The sequence below is a fragment of the Hemiscyllium ocellatum genome, chromosome 6 (genome assembly GCF_020745735.1).
Source record: "Hemiscyllium ocellatum isolate sHemOce1 chromosome 6, sHemOce1.pat.X.cur, whole genome shotgun sequence".
Taxonomy (NCBI): Eukaryota; Metazoa; Chordata; class Chondrichthyes; order Orectolobiformes; family Hemiscylliidae; genus Hemiscyllium; species Hemiscyllium ocellatum.
In genome coordinates, this window is record NC_083406.1 from 102,007,664 (window position 1) to 102,028,138 (window position 20,475).

At 40.2% G+C, this 20,475-nt stretch overlaps 1 protein-coding gene across 2 annotated transcripts in view; it reads right to left on the reverse strand.

Annotated features, from left to right (window-relative positions):
• Positions 1–20,475, reverse strand: part of rab6a (RAB6A, member RAS oncogene family) — a 73,868-nt gene that overhangs the window by 9,387 nt on the left and 44,006 nt on the right. For both annotated transcript variants that reach the window (XM_060826208.1, XM_060826206.1), the window contains exons 5-6: positions 13,597–13,708; positions 10,370–10,463 (exon numbers count right to left, since the gene is read on the reverse strand). In XM_060826208.1, coding sequence (XP_060682191.1) covers positions 10,370–10,463; positions 13,597–13,708 — 206 coding nt within the window. The remainder of the gene's footprint in view (positions 1–10,369; positions 10,464–13,596; positions 13,709–20,475) is intronic.

The following is a 20,475-nucleotide window of genomic DNA, read 5'->3' on the forward strand; positions in this document are numbered from 1 at the left end:
AACAACTGCTGAAACTACTCACCAGTTGACCTGGTTCAGTAACCTGCACGTTTGAAAGGTTGATTTTCTTCTGGATTTGTCTACTTGAAAAGGATTCAAATGTACTTTCAGCTGAAATACTATTTTTATGGTTGGACCTTGCCATTGCTCAGAACAAATGCAATGTGCCACAGTGGAAATTCATAATGATTCCAAGTTTAAATACTGTCAAATTTACCTGGCTCTATCTTTCTACTTCAAGTATCAGCACTTAAGTTTTACAGTTATTCCAACTGCCTGGATATGTTAGGTTGACTTTTCACAGTACAGCATTATAACTCAGAACAATGAAAATAGAGCTACACAAATTATTCACTTTCATACTTTTGCTTTCAATCTGGTCTTTTATACTTGGGCTTTGTAAACCTGGAGTGAAGTGAGAAACAGCTGGTTTTTTTAAAAAAGGGATTTACAAGGGTGGCTGCATCTTTTGAAAGCAAATAATTTGATACACACTGTCATCTCTGTGTAGCTGTGGGTTTCAGTAATGTGCAGACAAACTGGAAGCTGAGGAGTTGCTTACATATGAAGCTGACTGATTTGTGAACCAAGGACTATTTATCAATGACAAAAGTCCCCAGCTCATCCAAAAACAGAGATTGGTTGTTAAGTAGCTGAACAGCTTAGACAGGGAAAAAGAGACAGAAAAGCTGTCAGACTAAAAGATAACTCAGTCCGTCAGTCAGTCAGTCAACAGTAGCCAAACCTCACTCTTTTCTTCAGTAAGCCACTTTAAACCTGAAGAAAACTAGTCCACCTGTCGTTTAGCAGATGGCGCAAGTTGCAATTTCCAAAAGGAAATATCATAAGTGATTCTGTTCGCCGAGTTGGAAGTTTTTGCTGCAAACGTTTCGTTCCCTGGCTAGGGAACATCATCAGTGCTATTGGAGCCTCCTGTGAAGCGCTGCTTTGATGTTTCTTCCGGTATTTATAGTGGTTTGTTCTTGCCGCTTCCGGGTGTCAGTTTCAGCTGTAGTGGTTTGTATATGGGGTCCATGTCTATGTGTCTGTTAATGGAGTTTGTGGATGAATGCCATGCCTCTAGGAATTCCCTGGCTGTTCTCTGTCTGGCTTGTCCTATGATGGTAGTATTTTCCCAGTCAAATTCATGTTCCTGGTTGTCTGAGTGTATGGTTACTAGGGATAGCTGGTCGTGTCGTTTTGTGGCTAGCTGATGTTCATGGATGCGGATTGTTAGCTGTCTTCCTGTTTGTCCTATATAGTGTTTTGTGCAGTCCTTGCATGGTATTTTGTAAACTACGTTAGTTTGGCTCGTGCTGGCTGTTGGGTCCTTTGTTCTAGTGAGTTGTTGTCTGAGTGTGGAAGTTGGCTTGTGTGCTGTTATGAGTCCTAAGGGTCGCAGTAGTCTGGCTGTCAGTTCTGAGACGCTCCTGACGTATGGTAGTGTGGCTAGTCCTTTTGGTTGTGGCATGTCCTCGTTCCGTGGTCTATCTCTTAGGCATCTGGTGATAAAGTTGCGTGGGTATCCGTTTTTGGCGAATACCTTGTATAGGTGTTCCTCTTCCTCTTTTCGCAGTTCTGGTGTACTGCAGTGTGTTGTGGCTCTTTTGAATAGTGTCCTGATGCAGCTTCGTTTGTGTGTGTTGGGGTGGTTACTTTCATAGTTTAGGACTTGGTCTGTGTGTGTTGGTTTCCTGTGTACCCTTGTGGTGAATTCTCCGTTGGGTGTTCTCTCTACTAACACGTCTAGGAATGGGAGTTGGCTATCCTTTTCCTCTTCTCTCGTGAATCGTATTCCTGTGAGTGTGGCGTTGATGATTCGGTGTGTTTTTTCTATTTCTGTGTTTTTGATGATTACAGAAATAGAAAAAACACACCGAATCATCAACGCCACACTCACAGGAATACGATTCACGAGAGAAGAGGAAAAGGATAGCCAACTCCCATTCCTAGACGTGTTAGTAGAGAGAACACCCAACGGAGAATTCACCACAAGGGTACACAGGAAACCAACACACACAGACCAAGTCCTAAACTATGAAAGTAACCACCCCAACACACACAAACGAAGCTGCATCAGGACACTATTCAAAAGAGCCACAACACACTGCAGTACACCAGAACTGCGAAAAGAGGAAGAGGAACACCTATACAAGGTATTCACCAAAAACGGATACCCACGCAACTTTATCACCAGATGCCTAAGAGATAGACCACGGAACGAGGACATGCCACAACCAAAAGGACTAGCCACACTACCATACGTCAGGAGCGTCTCAGAACTGACAGCCAGACTACTGCGACCCTTAGGACTCATAACAGCACACAAGCCAACTTCCACACTCAGACAACAACTCACTAGAACAAAGGACCCAATAGCCAGCATGAGCCAAACTAACGTAGTTTACAAAATACCATGCAAGGACTGCACAAAACACTATATAGGACAAACAGGAAGACAGCTAACAATCCGCATCCATGAACATCAGCTAGCCACAAAACGACACGACCAGCTATCCCTAGTAGCCATACACTCAGACAACCAGGAACATGAATTTGACTGGGAAAACACTACCATCATAGGACAAGCCAGACAGAGAACAGCCAGGGAATTCCTAGAGGCATGGCATTCATCCACAAACTCCATTAACAGACACATGGACCTGGACCCCATATACAAACCACTACAGCTGAAACTGACACCCGGAAGCGGCAAGAACATCCATCAACAGACATCGACCTGGACCCCACATACAAATCACTGCAGCTGAAACTGACACCCGGAAGCGGCAAGAACAAACCACTATAAATACCAGAAGAAACATCAAAGCAGCGCTTCACAGGAGGCTCCAATAGCACTGATGATGTTCCCTAGCCAGGGAACGAAACGTTTGCAGCAAAAACTTCCAGCTCGGCGAACAGAACCACAACAACGGACACCCAAGCTACAAATCTTCAACCAGACTTTAAATATCATAAGTGAATCAGGCATCTTGTGCTTCTTGCAAACCAGTGAAAACATTCGGAAAAAGACTGAAGAAACTTTCAGAGCAGCAAGAATCAACCCAATAGATCTTGTGAGCAAAGAATTCAAAACGGTTCTTCCAGTTTTCCTCCAAACATTTGTGGGGATGGGTTTCCTTTCCACCACTGTTTATAGTCATTTGTCTAAAAAGGGAGTTTATACAAGGTTGTGCTTTAATTTTCATTGCTGCTGGTTGAAAATTCTGCTACATCCTCCCAACAGCATCGAGGGTCTACCTACCGCTCAGGGCTTGCAGCAGTTAAGGTAGAAACTCACCACCACGTTCTCAAGAGCAACTAGGGATGGACAATAAGTGCATGTTACATGAGTGATTTAAAAACAATTGTAGAGTTTACTTAATTTAACTTAATCGTTTATAACTAGAAACTAATTATATGCAATAGTGATCTTTAAGTACAGGAATCTGATTTCATGTTTTTTTTAAATCAAACTGGGTCCGAAAATCATTTAATTTGCTCCTTTAAAAAAAAATAACTACTCCAGCAATAGCAGGGCTTCATTTCCAACACAATTCCAACTGAAGTGCCCAACTTCTTAAAATTAATTTGAAGATTCCTTTTTTAAAAGCAGTTTGTACTTTACATTAATGTAACTATATTATATCAATTTATAGTGTATTCAATTTAGGATCCGAGGGAAAAAAATTATGAAAATATGAGAACTGCCGGCATGGATTACTTTAGGAAATATACAAGAAACAAATTGATGCAATCAAATTTTACACAACAGGAAGAGGTAAACATCTACAGTTCCTCACATGATGTGACTATATTCTTAGGCAGATTGTCCTAAGGGAATGAAAAGCATACACAGGAATCAATTCTGTGACAACCAAATAAGTCATCGAGTTTGTCAAAAGATAGAAACAACATTCTCAGACATTCCTCTTAAGTACAACTGCTAACTGATCCACAAAATATAATTTGTGCATTTAAATTTTCATTCCTTCACACTAAATCAACAAATCTTTGTTATGATTACAAACAAAACTTCACCACCCCCTCCCTATCTTTCTCTCAATCCTGGCATTATGTTACATGACCATTTGAAGTTTGTGCCTTCAGCTTCGTGACAGAAAAAAAGTTTATTTCCTTTGCAGCTGCACCCCAAAGGAGCCAGGTGAAGACAAGCCAGGGCTGCAGCAGAGTTTGGTGTGGTGGTAGCATTCCTTGAGACCCAGAGTTTTCACAATTTTACTGCTTTAAAAGTCTGCACTTAACAGGCTCTATATATGCTAGGTACTGCCTTAAATAAAAGTATGGGCAATAAAAGAAGGGCTTATGCCCAAAACGTCAATTCTCCTGTTCCTTGGATGCTGCCTGACCTGCTGCGCTTTTCCAGCAATACATTTTTCAGGTCTTAGCAGAACTGAGTACGTGCTACACTCAAAGCCCATACAGTCAAACCACAATTTCTGGATTCAAGCACAAGTAGGCACCTCAAAATGTGTAGCGTGAACATTCTTAGCATTCACCACTACTAGGATCATTAAATCTGGGCCATGATCTTCAAAGACTTGCAAGCAGTACAAGGTAAACAAGTTTGTGGCTCAGATTGAAATTGGAGGCTATAATGTGGTGGGCATCACAGAGACATGGCTGCAAGGGGATCAGGATTATGAGTTAAACATTCAAGGATATACATCCTATCAAAAAGTTAGGCAGATGGGCTTGGTGGGGGAAGGTTGCCTTATTAAGAAATGAAATTAAATCAATAGTAAGAAATGAAGTATGGTCAGATTGTGTCCAATCTGTGGGGGTAGAATTGAGGAACTGCAAACGTTTAAAAAAAGTGACGTACAGGCCTCCAAACAGTAGTCAGGAGCTGGGGAGCAAGATACACCGGGAAATAGAAAAGATGTGTAGGAAAGGCAAAGTTACAACGATCGTGGGGGATTTTAATATGCAGGTGGACTGGGAAAATCAGGTTGGCAGCGGATTGCAAGGAAAGAAATTTGTGGAATATCTATGTGTTGGCTTTTTGGAGCAGTTAATGGAGGAGCCCACAAAGGAACAGGCAATATTGGATTTAGTGTTGTGCAATAAGGCAGACTTAATAAGGGAGGTAAAGGTGAAGGAACCCTTAGGCACCAGTGATCATGACATGATTGAAATTACTCTGCAATTTAAGAGAGAGAAGACAGCAGAGGTAAATGGTATTACAGCTGAATAAAGGCAACTGGTGAGGCATGAGGGAGGAGGGAGGAGCTGAGTAGAATTGACTGGGAGAGGAACCCAGCAGAAAGACAGTGGAACAGCAATGGCAGGAGATTCTGGGAGTAATTCAAGAGAGACAGAAATTCATCCAGAGGAAAAGGCAGCATGGTACAGTGAGGATGAGGCAACCATGGCTGACTAGCGAAGACATGAAGAGCATAAAAGCATAAGGGAAAGTTTATGATGTCGGAAATCAGGAGGATTGAGAACGTTACAAAGACCAACAGAAGGCAAAAAAAAAGGATGGAGAAGATGAAATACGACGGTAAGCTAGCCAGTAATATAAAAGACTATAACAATTTCTTTAGATATATACAAAGGGCAAAAGAGGCAAAAGTAGACATTACACCACTGGAAAATGACACAAAGGAGAAGGTAGTGGGGAATATAAGGAAGTGACTGAGAAACTAAATAATGCTTCACATTAGACACATGTAATATCCCAAAAATTCAAAACAGTGAGGGGGCAGAGCTGAGTATGGTGGCCATCACGAAGGAGAAGGTGCTAGAATAACTGAATGGCCTGAACATTAATAAATCACCTGGACCAGATGGACTAGACTCCAGAGTTCTAAGTGAGATAGCTTAAGAGACAGTGGAGGTATTAGTGATCTTTCAGGAATTACTACAATCAGAAAGGGTCCCAGAGGACTGAAAATCACTAACCGACACCCCTATTTAAAAAGGGAATAAGGCAAAAGATGGAATATTACAGATCGTTAGCCTAACCTCAGTCGTGGATAACATTCTGGAATCCATTGTGAAGGATAAGATTTCTGAATATTTGGAAGTGTATAGTAAAATAGGGCAAAGTTAGCCTGATTTAATCAAGGGGAGAAGTGGATACCTCAGATGCTGGAGATTGGAGTGGTGCTGGAAAAGCAAAACAGGTCAGGCAGCATCCGAGGAGCAGGAAAATTGACGTTTCAGGCAAAAGTCTTTCATCAGGAAAGATGAAGAATGGCTTTTGCCAGAAACGTCGATTTTCCTGCTCCTCCGATGCTGCCTGACCTGCTGAGTGTCTCCAGCGCCACTCCAATCTTCATTAAGAGAAGATCATGCCTGACAAATCTGCTAGAATTCTTGGAGGAAGTGAATGGTGAGTAATAGGGTCTTGAGTGCAGAGGACCTTGGAGTCCAGAGTATGGTCAGATTGTTCTCTGAAAGTGGAGTTGTAAGTAAACAGGGCAGTGAAGGAGGCTTTTGGCATACTAGCCTTCATCAGTCTGGGCATTATATATAGAAGTTGGAAAGTTATGTTGCAATTGTACAGAATGTTGGTGAGGCCACACTTGGGAGTATTGTGTTCAGTTTTGGTCAACTTGCTTAAGCAAGGATGTTATTAAACTAGAAAGAGTGCAGAAGAAACTTACAAGAATGCGGCCAGGACTCAAGGGTCTGAGTTATAGGGAGAGGTTGGACAAGCTAGAGAATAGGAGACTGAGGGGGGGAATCTTATAAGTGTATAAGATCATGAGAGGTATGGATAGGGTAAAGGCACTCCGTATTTACCCAGGGTTGGGGAATCAAGGACTAGAGTGCATCAGTTTAAAAGGTAGAGGGGAAAGAATAAAAGGGAACCTGAGTGGCAATTATTTTACACAGAAGGTGACATACATATGGAATGAGCTGCCAGCAGAATTAGTTAAGGTGGGTACATCAACAACATCTAAAAAGTATTTGAACATATAAAAGTATAGGAAAGGTTTAGAAGGAAATAGGCCAAATGCAGGGAAATTGGATTAACGTAGATGGACATTTTGGTCAGCATGGACCAGCTCGGGCTGAAGGGCCTGTCTCCATGCCTCTCAGTAAACGAGGTGGTTAGACCAAGGACAGCCAATGGATGTTATCTACTTGGACTTCAAGAAGGCCTTTGACAAGGTGTTGCACAGGAGACGACTGAGTAAGATAAGGGCCCATGGAGTTAGAGGCAAGGAGCTAGCATGGATAGAGACTTAGCTGTCGGGCAGAAAGCAGAGAGTGGGGATAAAAGGGTCCTTCTCAGGTTGGCGGCTGGTGACAAGTGGTGTTCCAAAAGGCTCAGTGTTGGGACGACAACTTTTCACTTATACATTAATGATCCAGATGAAGGATTAAGGGCATTCTAGTTAAGCTTGCAGATGATACAAAGATACATCGAGGGACAAGTAGTGTTAAGATGGCAGGGAAGCTGCAGAAGGATTTGGACAGTTTAGGAGAGTGGGCAAAGAAATGGCAGATGGAGTACAATGTGGCAAAGCAGGAGGTCAAGCTTTGGTAGGAAGTATAGAGGCATATTTTCTAAATTCAGAAGTCTGAAGTGCAGAGAGACTTGGAAGTCTAGTCCAGGATTCTCAAAGTAAACTTGCAGGTCGAGTCAGTAGTTGGGAAAGCAAATGCAACGATGGCATTTATTTTGAGAGGACTAAAGTATTAAAGCAGGGATATACTTCTGAAGCTCTATAAGGCTCTGGTCAGACCACATCTGGAGTAGTGTGTACAATTTTGGGCTCCATATCTCAGGAAGGATGTACTGGTCCAGAGGGGAGGTTCTCAAGAATGGTCCCGGGAATATAAAGCTTAACTTACGAGGAACATTTTGAGGACCCTGGGTTTATACTCAATTGAGTTTAGAAGGATTGGGGGGGGGGAGGAGGGGGGATCTAATTGAAAAATGCAGAATACTGAATAGCTTGGACAGAAAAGATGTTGGGAAGATACTTCCATTGGTAGGAGAGTCTAGGAACGGAGGGCACAGCCTTAGAGTAAAGGGAAGACCTTTTAGAACAGAGTTAAGGAGAGACTTCTTCAGTCAGAGAGTGGTGAATCTATGGAATTCATTGCCACAGAAGGCTGTGGAGGCCAGGTCATTGAGTATATTTAAGACTGGGATAGATAGGTTCAAGTATCACAAGGAGAAAGCGGGAGAACGGGATTGAGAAACTAATCAGCCATGATTAAATGGCGGAGCAGGCTCGATGGCTGAATAGCCTAATTTCTGCTATGTCTTGTGGTCTTGAGAGTTGCTTACAGTAACTCTCTCTGAAGGATCCTCTTTAGTTATGAAATGGAAGCAAGAATGATCAAACTCTGAAAATATTCCTCCCATTTAACCTGCAGTAGTAATCAAAACAATCCTAATTTAGCTGACTTTCTACAGTACAAAACCCCAATACACAACAGAAATTGAGAACCTATTATCTTTCAACAAAATTCAAAGCAAGACTATCGCATTGTATGATCTCAATTTGCTAAAAATATTTTGCAATCCAGAGAATTAGTAGCTTTCACTTGATTTAGTAGCACACAGGTAAAGAGACAGCAAGTTTATAGTGCACGAGAATAGTGTTTCAAAAATTCTAAAGTAGGAATAGTTTCCCTGATGATTAATAAATAACTGATAAAGTAAAATTAAATGGAACTACATATATAATATTATGCAAACAACAGCACAAGTTAAAATATAGGGAAGGTTTCATAAAGCAAGACAGGATTAAAAAGCAGAATTTCCATCAATTGCATACTTATTTATTTAATCCAGCACCTTAAAGACAGCAAGCATCATATGCAATACATTAGAAGCACAAGTCCTGAAATTAGCAGCCCCCCCCCCCCACCACCCCAATGTATTAAAAGCAAAGAAACAGTTAATTATTGGAAAAGTTGCAAAATGAACCAGTCAAACATTTAATCAAATATCCAGAAATGAAATTCTGAATATTACAGAAACAGCCAGCCAATCTAAAGCACTCCAGCTTTGTTTGGAGCCAAAATGCTTCAGGATAATTTGAGTTTCATACAATTTGACTAAACAGCAATCTTAGGAAATGATGTGGGTTCCTGGTATTCCAGCACATTTCCAAGTCGTAACTAGATATCTGATTAGCTGGATTACTAATTTTGGATTTAAATTCTAATTAAACGAGCACAAGGCTTTTATTTCTTCACATTGGATCCCTGCAATCACTTGGTAGAAGACAGGATGACAAAACATCATGAACTGATGGACATTATAACCTATCGCTGCACTGCTTCCAATAAATTAAATAATCAAGTTTTTAGCTATCTGTTCACCTTTGTTTTGTCTTGCCTTTGGTCAAGCAAATAATAAAACAAATTGTAAAACAAAGCATATCAACAGTTCAGCACCGTAGGCTGTGTCTAGGTAGCAGGATACATTATACAAGATAAAATTTTAAAAATCTATAGCGCAGCAAAAGGAAAAATTCCACTTGGAAATTCATTGTTGCTTGTGCACAAAATATTCACTAGGAGATAGTATTTAAAGACATTGCTGAGGGACAAAGCAAACAGTTCTGTACCTGTTCTAGCTTGTTGTAGAGAAGTGGGCAGGGATCTTAAAAACAAGTAGTATGGCCAAATAATTCCACAGAAGGCTAGTCTTCATCTCATTTTATATTAGAGGTAAAAAGGTGTTTTTCACCTTCAGACCCAAGGTGCAATATTTTGCAGACAGGAAAGAATGTCCAATTGTCAACTGTACTTCAGATTCAGAAAAGGTGAATAAAAGAAAATCCATGTTCCTGCTGCTATTAAGAAAGTTGCAGAGGTTCACAACTTTTCTTTTCTTTTGGAGGGGAAGTGGGGCAAATATGTCCTGAAATATACTGTTATTACAAAAAGAACTATGCATACTGGATCTTAAAAACAAAAACAGGAATGATGGACAAAACTCAACAAATCTGGCAGCACTTGAGAAGAAAGCTCTGATGAAATGTCACTGGACTCAAAATATTAACTCTGCTTTCTTCCCACAGGTGCTGTCAGACCGACAGCTTTTTTGAAGATTACTTAGTGTGGAAACAGGCCCTTCGGCCCAACAAGTCCGCACCAATCCGCCGAAGCGCAACCCACCTAGACCCATTCCCCTAAAATTTACCCCTTCAACTGACACTACGGGCAATTTAGCATGGTCAATTCACTTGACCTGCACATTTTTGGACTGTGGGAGGAAACCGGAGCACCCGGAGGAAACCCAGGCAGAAACGGGGAGGGTGTGCAAACTCCACAAAGTCGTCTGAGGCAGGAATTGAACCTGAGTCTCTGGCGCTGTGAGGCAGCAGTGCTAACCACTGTCAGCAATGTATTCTTATTGCTCACTTACCTGTTTTACATTGTAGCCAGCTTTAGCGCTAGTTTCAATAAACATTACATTCAGTTCTTTGGCTTTTCTTTCTCCTTCCTCGATTGCAACTTGCCTGCAACAGATGAAAGAACTTTCAATAAATTTTCCAAATGTAGATGTGAGTTGGAAAGATGAATCATATATTGTAGGCGAACTTTAGGGAACAGATTATGTAAAGCCAATGGTCAAGTGATAATCCCAAACTAAAGGTTAATATTTTCTGATTATAGGCCATTCTAGCTTCATATAGTAGCTTCAATTTAAATGGACAAGCACATAGAAAGCTGCAAGAAAAATCTAAAATCACAGATTCTATAGAATATATTACTGCTCCCAGTACAGAGCAGAACAGCAAGTTTCTGGTCAAAACAAGAAATGCCCACAAAGTGATTTCTTCAAAAACACAATAAGGAACCAAAGGGCAAGTCTAAAATTTCTAAAATTGTCCAAATATAGGTGACAGATGTTTGAAGAGTTATGTTCTCAGATTTAGACCTTGATGCTTTTATTCTGGTGCTATTGGACAAAAGGATAAATAGGTCATTCTGCAAAGTTATTTTCATACAAGGTTTAAAAAAAAACTAGCAATTGTATATTTTAGTATCCAACCTAGTAATGAACAGAACTCTCTTCCAAGTCAAAATCCTGGAATTCCTTGCCTAATGACATTGCATGTGCTCATAAGGACTGCAGCAGTTCCAGACAGGTTCACTACTATGTTCTCAATAGCAATTAAGGATAGGCAATAAATGCTGCCCTAGAGATTTAACTCCTACTTTTCAAAAACAAATACTTTATAGAATAACTTTATAAAAAGGAACATTGTTATAAAATTTTACAAATAAGTCAAATATCCATGAATCATTTCATGTACCCTTCCTGTACTGAATGCTACTAATTTTCTCCACCAATGAGTCAAAAGTAATCAGAAAGTTTTGTGGATTGAATGCTCACCAGGTTAAATACATCATTCTTAGAATTCCATTCCTCACCGGAGTTAGGGAATACGATTTGGTACTCATCTCTATTGCAAAGTCAATATTTTCAAGGACAAAAAAAGACTTGGTTTTGTTATGAACCGACCAGCCAGTACAAATTTCCCTTCATTGATTGCATGAATAATGAATGTTCACAATCCAAATATGCTTAGACAATTCCAAATATGCTTAAACAACTGGAATGCTAGGTATTTTGTATATAGAGGTACAGTATATAGAGCTAATGATCCTACACAAGATAAATGATTGTGCATGAAGCACTGGATTATCCTATTAGAGACTTCAGACAGAATAAAAATGTATTCAATATGAAGTTGCACTGTTTGAGAAAGACAATCGTTTGCAAAATGTAGACCATAGAGAAATATAACTGAAGTATTTAAAATTACGAAAGGACAGCACAATAGGTACAAACAAACAGTTTTAAGTAGTTAAGAGGCACTTTACACCAACAGTGTAGGAGAGACTTCTCTTGTCACAAAGAGCTGATGGAACACTTTCCGATTTATTGCCTACTGTTAAAACTACAGCTGGGAGGTTTCCAAGAGCTATTTCATGTCACAGGTGCTTTGGTGGGAAAGATAGACAATAACTGAATTTGCATGTATATTTCCATATACCTCTGGAACACATGAAGAAAATGACTGAGAGGAAGTCCTCGGCTAATAAACAATATTCAACATTAGATCAGGAAGGTGAAAGAAATGGGGCGAAAGCAATCTGGAAACATGATGCAGGAACTAATTGGTAAACTGACTGTTCTGTCATGTTAATATCATTTGCAAAGGAACAAATTGAATTCACTACCTCTGGTCTGTAAACAAATTAGGGACATCAACCACTTACAAAAGATAAATGATTTGGATGTGAGCACAAAGAGGTATAGTTAATAAGTTTGCAGATGACACCAAAATTGGAGGTGTAGTGGACAGCGAAGGAGGTTACCTCAGATTACAATGGGATCTTGATCAGATGGGCCAATGAGGAGTGGCAGATGGCGTTTAATTGAGATAAATGTGAGGTGCTGCATTTTGGGAAAGCAAATCTTACCATGAAGTGTATAAGTCCTGCTAAGGTCCTAGGGAGTGTTGCTGAATAAAGACACCTTGGAGTGCAGGTTCATAGCTCCTTGAAAGTGGAGTCACTGGTAGATAGGATAGTGAAGATGGCGTTTGGTATGGTTTCCTTTTTTGGTCAGAGTATGGAGTACAGGAGTTGGGAGGTCATATTGCAGCTGTACAGGATATTGGTTAGGCCACTGTTGGAATACTGCGTGCAATTCTGGCTCCTCCTTATCGGAAAGATGTTGTGAAACTTGAAAGGGTTCAGGAAAGATTTCCAAGGATGTTGCCAGGGTTGGAGGATTTGAGCTACAGAGAGAGGTTGAATAGGCTGAGGCTGTTTTCCCTGGAGTGTGGAAGCTGAGGTGTGACCTTAGAGGTGTATAAAATCATGAGGGACATGGATAGGATAAATAACAAAGTCTTTTCCCTGGGGTGGAGAAATCCAGAGCTAGAGGGCAAAGGTCTAGAGTTAGAGGGAAAAGATATAAAAAGAGACCTAAGCAGCAACTTTTTCCAGTCAGAGGGTGGTACGTGTATGGAATGAGCTGCCAGAGAAAGTGTTGGAGGCTAGTAGAATTGCAACATTTAAAAGGCATCTGGATGGGTACATGAATAGGAAGGGTTTGAAGGGATATGGGCCAGGTACTGGCAAATGTGACGAGACTGGGTTGGAATATCTGGTCAGCATGGATGAGTTGGACCGAAGGGTCTGTTTCTGTGCTGTACACCTCTTAAGACACTATATGCAGACAACAGGTCACCAGGCAAGGATGATTAAAACAACCAATGTAAAAACGAAAATGTTGCACTGGCTGCAGGCCTGAAATAAAAACAAAGGAGTCGGAGAAACTCAACAGGTCTGGCAGTATCTATGGAAAGAAGAGTTAATGTTTCGAGTAATTAACTTTGTTAACTAATTAACTATGTCAACACATAAACTGAGTTTCTCTCTCCAGACCAGATGTGTTTCTCTAGCACTTTGTTTCTATTTGTTGTGGACAAAGGCTACCTGGGTTTAAACACAATGGTAATTCTCAAAGTCATCTTCATACAAGTCCATACAGGAAATTGACAGAAGGTGGAGGATCGTATGTGAAAGTTAACATTACTTTCTTGCAGTTGAGATTTCACAAGAAAGACTTACCTTTTATCAGCAAGATCAGTCTTATTCCCAACTAACATTATGATAACATCGCTTCCTCTCTCTGTTCGGACATCATCGATCCATTTTGTGGTTTGTTGGAAGGAGTTTACATCTTTTGTTTTAAAAAGAAAGAGTGTTAGATGCAAATCTGACCCAGCAATACAAGCAAAGTTCGGTGTTTTAAAAAAACGTGTCCCATGTGACAAATAAACAACAAAGCAAGAAACTTGAAATTAAAATAGATAATTATAATTAATTCCTCCTGTTCTCTACATTGTAATGATGAACTACATGATGATGATCAGGGAAGATACTTGGGAAAATCCAACCTACTTCCCTCAGCATGTTTCACAGGGGGGGAAAAAAACTCACCAATTGCCAATAAGCAATGTAATTGAGGACTTATTTAAGTGAACATTCTTACATGAAATCTCTTCATACTAAACAATTACATCAATAAACTGCTACTAACACAGGTAAGAAGAATGTGCATAAAATTCAATATTAACATAAAATGTAAGGCCCCATCCTCTTCAAAAAATGAGCAGCTTTAACTAAGTGCTTCACTTCTGAAAGGCACAGTTAACTTAAAGTAAACCACAAATGAATGAAACAAATATTTCCTTGCACAAAATATCAATAGCCCCAACCTGCGCACTCTAAACAGAATTATGGATACTTTCAATTCTGCATATTTCTGAAGTATCACTATGCAATTGGCTTGCTGGACACAGAATGCAATTGGGGTGAAAGAAAGCTCCATTTTAGGTCATATAGTGGGGAAGTGATTCCTCTCGAACAATTATACTAAATTGATACCCTCAGAACAGAATTTAACCCTCTTCACAAATGCCTAGATTGCATTCAGCCTTATTTGAAGTTTATTGTAAATAATTAGAAATGTGCTTCTCATTTCTTTCAACGCTAGAGATTGAGATTCCCTTTTCCTACAAGGCCAAAACTTAAGAAATTATTGTATCACTATTTTACTTCTTTTACCTTTGGTTTAATGTCAAGTTCCACATACAAAACAAGATGCTGCATGTTACATTTTAAAGAAAAATAGCTGGAGTATATCCCTTTGAAAAGCAGCTTCTCCAGAACTGTCAAATAAGCAGTTCCTTTGGAGATCAAGAGGTGATGCAAGAGATGTTCAAAAATCCCAAGATGTGTTAAGAGCCATGGAGACTAACCAGTGAAGCATCTATTCAGTGGGCATAAATTTAAAAACACTAAGATAACAATGGGAAGGTTACAAAAGGAATCTATACTTTACTGGGATTTCTCATATGCTGAAAGTGTACGAGAGATAATGCTAGGGGCAAAGTCCATTCGATTTTAAAAGGGGCGAATAAACATTTGAAAGTATAAAACATAAAATGAAGCATGGAAAATGACTGACTTGCACAGGCAGCCAACCAAATTGCTTCAGTGTGATTTATAAATTTCTAATAATTTAGGACTTCCAATTTAGGAGCCATATTTTCTCACTTTTGCCTCATAAAGGTGTCATATCAAGTTTTATTTATCAATGAGCACCCTTAACTTCAATCAATATTACAGCTTGGAGGCATACATTCATCAGCTAAACAATGTAAGAATTACCAGTTTAAAAATACAGCTCCAGTTTCAAATGGGGAGTAACTCATCTCCTGACTCCCCACATCCTGTCCACCATTATAAGGCACAAGCCAGGAGCATGATGGAATATCCCCACTCGCCTGGATTATACAGCTGCAACCACACAAGCAGCTTGACACCATCCAGAATAAAGCAGCCCATTCAACTGGTAATACATCTACAAGCATCATTCTCTCCACCACAGATGCTCAGTAACAGCAGTGTGTACCAAGTACAAGATGCATGACAGAAATCACTCAAGATCCTGAGACAGCACCTTCCAGACCACTTCCATCTAGAAGGGCAAAGGCAGCAGATACATGGACACCACCACCACCTGCAGGTTCAACCCCAAGCCATTCACCCTCCTGACTTGGAAATAAATCGCCGTTTCTGCACTATCACTTGCTCAAAATTCTGAAATTTTCTCTCTCGTGCACATAAATGACAGTAGTTCAAGGAACCAAGCCATGACCACCTTCTCAAGGGCAATTTGGATGCATAATAAATGCTTGACAGCCAGCAACACCCACATACCACAAGTGAATTAAAAACTGCATCTATTAAGGACAAATCCACAGAAGACTGGAAGGCATTCAAAAAGATATTGGGAAAGACTATAAACCCAGCATGTTCCCTTTAGGGTAAAATTAAGGAGCAAGAGATACCTGGATATCTATAGATATTCAGGATTGGACAAAAAGGGAAAGATGAAGGGACAGATAGAAAGGGAGCAAAATCAATGGAGGCCAAAGAGGAGAAAGTGCAGGGAAAACTCAAAAAAGCAATTTGGAAAACAATGAGGGGCCATAAAAATATACTGGTAGGCAAGAATTCCAAGATATTCTACAAATTTAAGGGGGGGGGAAGAGAATAACCAGGAAACAATAAGGCCTTTTAGGGACCAACGGGGGGAAATCTGTGCGTGGAGCCAGGGGACATTGGAGCAAAGTGTTAATTGAGTGCTTCGTATCTGTCTTCAGGGTGGGAAGAGGATGTAGATACTGAATTTGGGGAAAAAAGGGCTGTGGGGTTCTCAAGCAGATTGACAAAAGGAACAAGCTGGTATTTGGAGGTTTTGGTTCTGTTCGCCGAGCTGGAAGTTTTTGCTGCAAACGTTTCGTTCCCTGGCTAGGGAACATCATCAGTGCTATTGGAGCCTCCTGTGAAGCGCTGCTTTGATGTTTCTTCCGGTATTTATAGTGGTTTGTTCTTGCCGTTTCCGGGTGTCAGTTTCAGCTGTAGTGATTTGTATATGGGGTCCAAGTCTATGTGTCTGTTAATGGAGTTTGTGGATGAATGCCATGCCTCGAGGAATTCCCTGGCTGTTCTCTGTCTGGCTTGTCCTATGATGGTAGTGTTTTCCCAGTCAAATTCATGTTCCTGGTTGTCCGAGTGTATGGCTACTAGGGATAGCTGGTCGTGTCGTTTTGTGGCTAGCTGATGTTCATGGATGCGGATTGTTAGCTGTCTTCCTGTTTGTCCTATATAGTGTTTTGTGCAGTCCTTGCATGGTATTTTGTAAACTACGTTAGTTTGGCTCATGCTGGCTGTTGGGTCCTTTGTTCTAGTGAGTTGTTGTCTGAGTGTGGAAGTTGGCTTGTGTGCTGTTATGAGTCCTAAGGGTCGCAGTAGTCTGGCTGTCAGTTCTGAGACGCTCCTGACGTATGGTAGTGTGGCTAGTCCTTTTGGTTGTGGCATGTCCTCGTTCCGTGGTCTATCTCTTAGGCATCTGGTGATAAAGTTGCGTGGGTATCCGTTTTTGGCGAATACCTTGTATAGGTGTTCCTCTTCCTCTTTTCGCAGTTCTGGTGTACTGCAGTGTGTTGTGGCTCTTTTGAATAGTGTCCTGATGCAGCTTCGTTTGTGTGTGTTGGGGTGGTTACCATCCGCAAAAACGGATACCCACGCTGAGTGTGGTTCATAGGATTTGAGGAACATGAACAGGGATAAAAAAACAGCTGCTTTCCTCGAGTTGAAGGGTAAATAACAAAGGGGCACACTTTTAAGGTGAAAGGCCAGAGAATTAGAGGGGATTTGAGGAAAGTTATTTTCACCCAGGAGTGGCAAAAATCTGGAATGTATTGCCTGGGGAGTGTAATGGAGGCTGGTAACCTTAACCTTTAAAAAAGTACTTAGATGAGCATTTGGAGTAATGTAATATGCAAGGCCCTGAGCCTAGTACTTGAAATTGGGACTAGTGTAGATTTAGCATAGTTTCAACATTATAGACTCAATGGATTGAAGGGCCTCTTCTGTACTGTATGATTCGATGATAACACTGAACCTGTAAATTGAAAATTCCTTTAAGCTATTTCCAGCCCTATGGTTAGGCTTTGCTTCAAGTCAAGCAAGAACATTGGGAGATGAAGTTAAGTGAGCAAACCTTTCCTTTCATATGTAGCTTTAAGAATGCTTTTTATCAACTTAAATCAAAAACGTGACAAGCTGAAGTTGTCAGGATATCACCTCAGTATACTGCTTCATAAAACATTATGCAATCCTTCAGAGAGGTCCTAATTTTAACTGCAATGCTCTGAAGGGTATGATCGAGGAAGTGATGAGTTATCCCAGGATATTTCAGTCCTTGCAGAGATGGTGCATAGCACCAGATTTAATAAAGGAAAATGTTTTGATTCAAAACCAGAGGAAGTCAATATGCATATTTTTCTTATTAAAGGGACCATCATTGTTCAACTTTACCTGGATTGCTTCTTCAAAATAAAGCGATAATTCCAATGAATTCATAATATGCTACGGGACCACTTTCCTCCGGTTTTAGTACAATACATTTACTCTAATCAAGTTCAATTTTCAAAGTAACATTCACATGCACACATGCTTAGTACAATGGCGACACAACTATGTATGAGGCAACATGCAAATTTCACATTTCCCATGGCTCTAGGCCTTAAATGAAAATGGTTGTGTTTCATGTTGACAGTGTATATAATTCAATCCCACACATTCACACAGAGGCCTGAGTGAGTCAACTCTGGTCCTGAGATCATAAGATACCACTTGATTTGGCCTCACTACTTCTAAAATCTAAACTTCTACACTAAATTCACTGAAGTCCAGCACAAAGTTGGTAGCATGAGCATCCATGGAAAAAAACTCAATGCTGAAAAGGGTGCTCGGAGGTTGGTGTTAAAGCAACTTTCAATTTAAGGAATTGGATGACATGTTTGGGTACGCTTCATCAGATAGGAGAATAATTGGTAGCATTTACTCTCCAATTAAGTGGGTAACATTTTCAAGAACTTTTTAAGTTCTCCCAAGACATGCTGCTTCTTGACTGTAAAATCTGCAAATCATCTGCAGGCAGCTATGACCATTTCTCTCTCAAATCTACACCAGACAGAAATACAAAGTGAGGCTGCAAACTTAATCCTGCAGGAAGTTAACAGAGGATACTGCATCCATTTTTAAAACTTAGCATCGGCTGCTCAAATATCACACAATTAGGATGACAATTTCATTTTTGAGCTATAAATGCATCAACTAAATTGTGGCAGGAGCCATGAGGGGCCTGGAAATGTTTTAAACACTTGGAACTTGGGAGTCCCAGAATCACACATGTGATTAGGGGCTTTTAATTTTTTTTTGCTGCGATCCTGAAAGAACGTGCATGTGAATGAACATTAGAGATGGGGAACCAGCTCTGCTCTAATGCCCCCTTCATTTTTATGCTGCCTGCGAGCTTCATACCATCTAAGCCATGAAAAATTGTCATTTGGTGGTGGTACTGGAGGGGTTCTGGTGACCATGTGACAGCAAGCTGATAAAAGGTCAACACTGTAAACAGGGAATAAATATGAAGAAAGCGTGTTAAGTGAATATTAATTTTTAAACTACATGTATATGGAGAGGATTAACTGGTGCTTGAGCACGTATAAAGAGACACCAACTGAAACCATGGACTTAGCAGGTCCATGCTTTAATATCTCACTGTAAATTAATACAAGACTGAATAAAGATGGGCTTCAGAATCCTTCAAAATGGCTTTCGGGTATACAGTATGATGCGGGTTGTGAAGCAGTTTTCACATGATCAAATGCCACATACAAATAAAGAACGAACATTGAATTTGTGGTCAAAGGGTTTACTTTTTCTTCTCACCAAGGGACAACGTGTTTGCATTCCTATCAGGCTTTTCCACTTATATTGAGGACTAACATCCCAAAGGGCTTTATAGGAAAGGGCAACAACTTAGAGTCAGATGTACAGCACAGAAACAGACCCTTCGGTCCAACTGTCCATGCCGACCAGATATCCCAACCCAATCTAGTCCCATCTGTCAGCACCCGGCCCATATCCCTCCAAACCTTTCCTATTCATACACCCATCCAATTGCCTCTTAAATGTTGCAATTGTACTAGCCTCCACCACTTCCTCTGGCAGCTCATTCCATACACGTACCACTCTCTGCATGACAAAGTTGCTCCTTAGGTCTCTTTTATATCTTTCCCCCCTCACCCTAAACCTATGCCCTCTTGTTTGGACTCCTCTACCCTAGGGAAATGACTTTGTCTATTTATCCTATCCATACTCCTCAATTTTGTAAACCTCTATAAAGGTTTATAGAAACCTCTTCAGCCTCCGACGGTCTAGGGAAAACAACTTGAAACTGACTTTGGCATTGCTTTATAATAGACTAAGCAAGCTAAACTCATTAAAATATCTATTTTCATCTGGTTTCATAAGCTATCTGAGGCTAGGCAATTCATAGAACTGCCTATTGTTGCAACAACATGGACTTCCATGCAATTCTCTCAATTTCCAACATAACCAGATTCACAAGGGAAGTTTAGACAGAAACAAAGAATTTCCTCATTATTTCTACACTACCAAGAATGTGAGTAACACAAAAAAAATTATAATTCTGTTCAAACTGGAAAATTTTGAATTGTATATATTCTTCCTTAAAATTTTGTTCTTTAAACCAGAGATCACCTTTCACATTCAATCTATTAGACTACTAAAATGCTATGAATACAATAGAAACATTAGTAAATAGGACTTAGCACCTACATTTTTATGCATCTCTGGCATCTGCAATATCTATTAGATACAATGAGGCTAAAAGCAGGCAGATGTTCCAGGCCCTACAAATATCGTCAAATGGAATTGGTTATATGGCTTTTCCTAAAATCAGGAATCTAATGGATTTGCAGGAATCTTTTATCCTATCTACAAAAATACCCACTGCACTATGCAGCAAAGTGAAACCTAGATGAAGCTTGATGGCCTGAAATA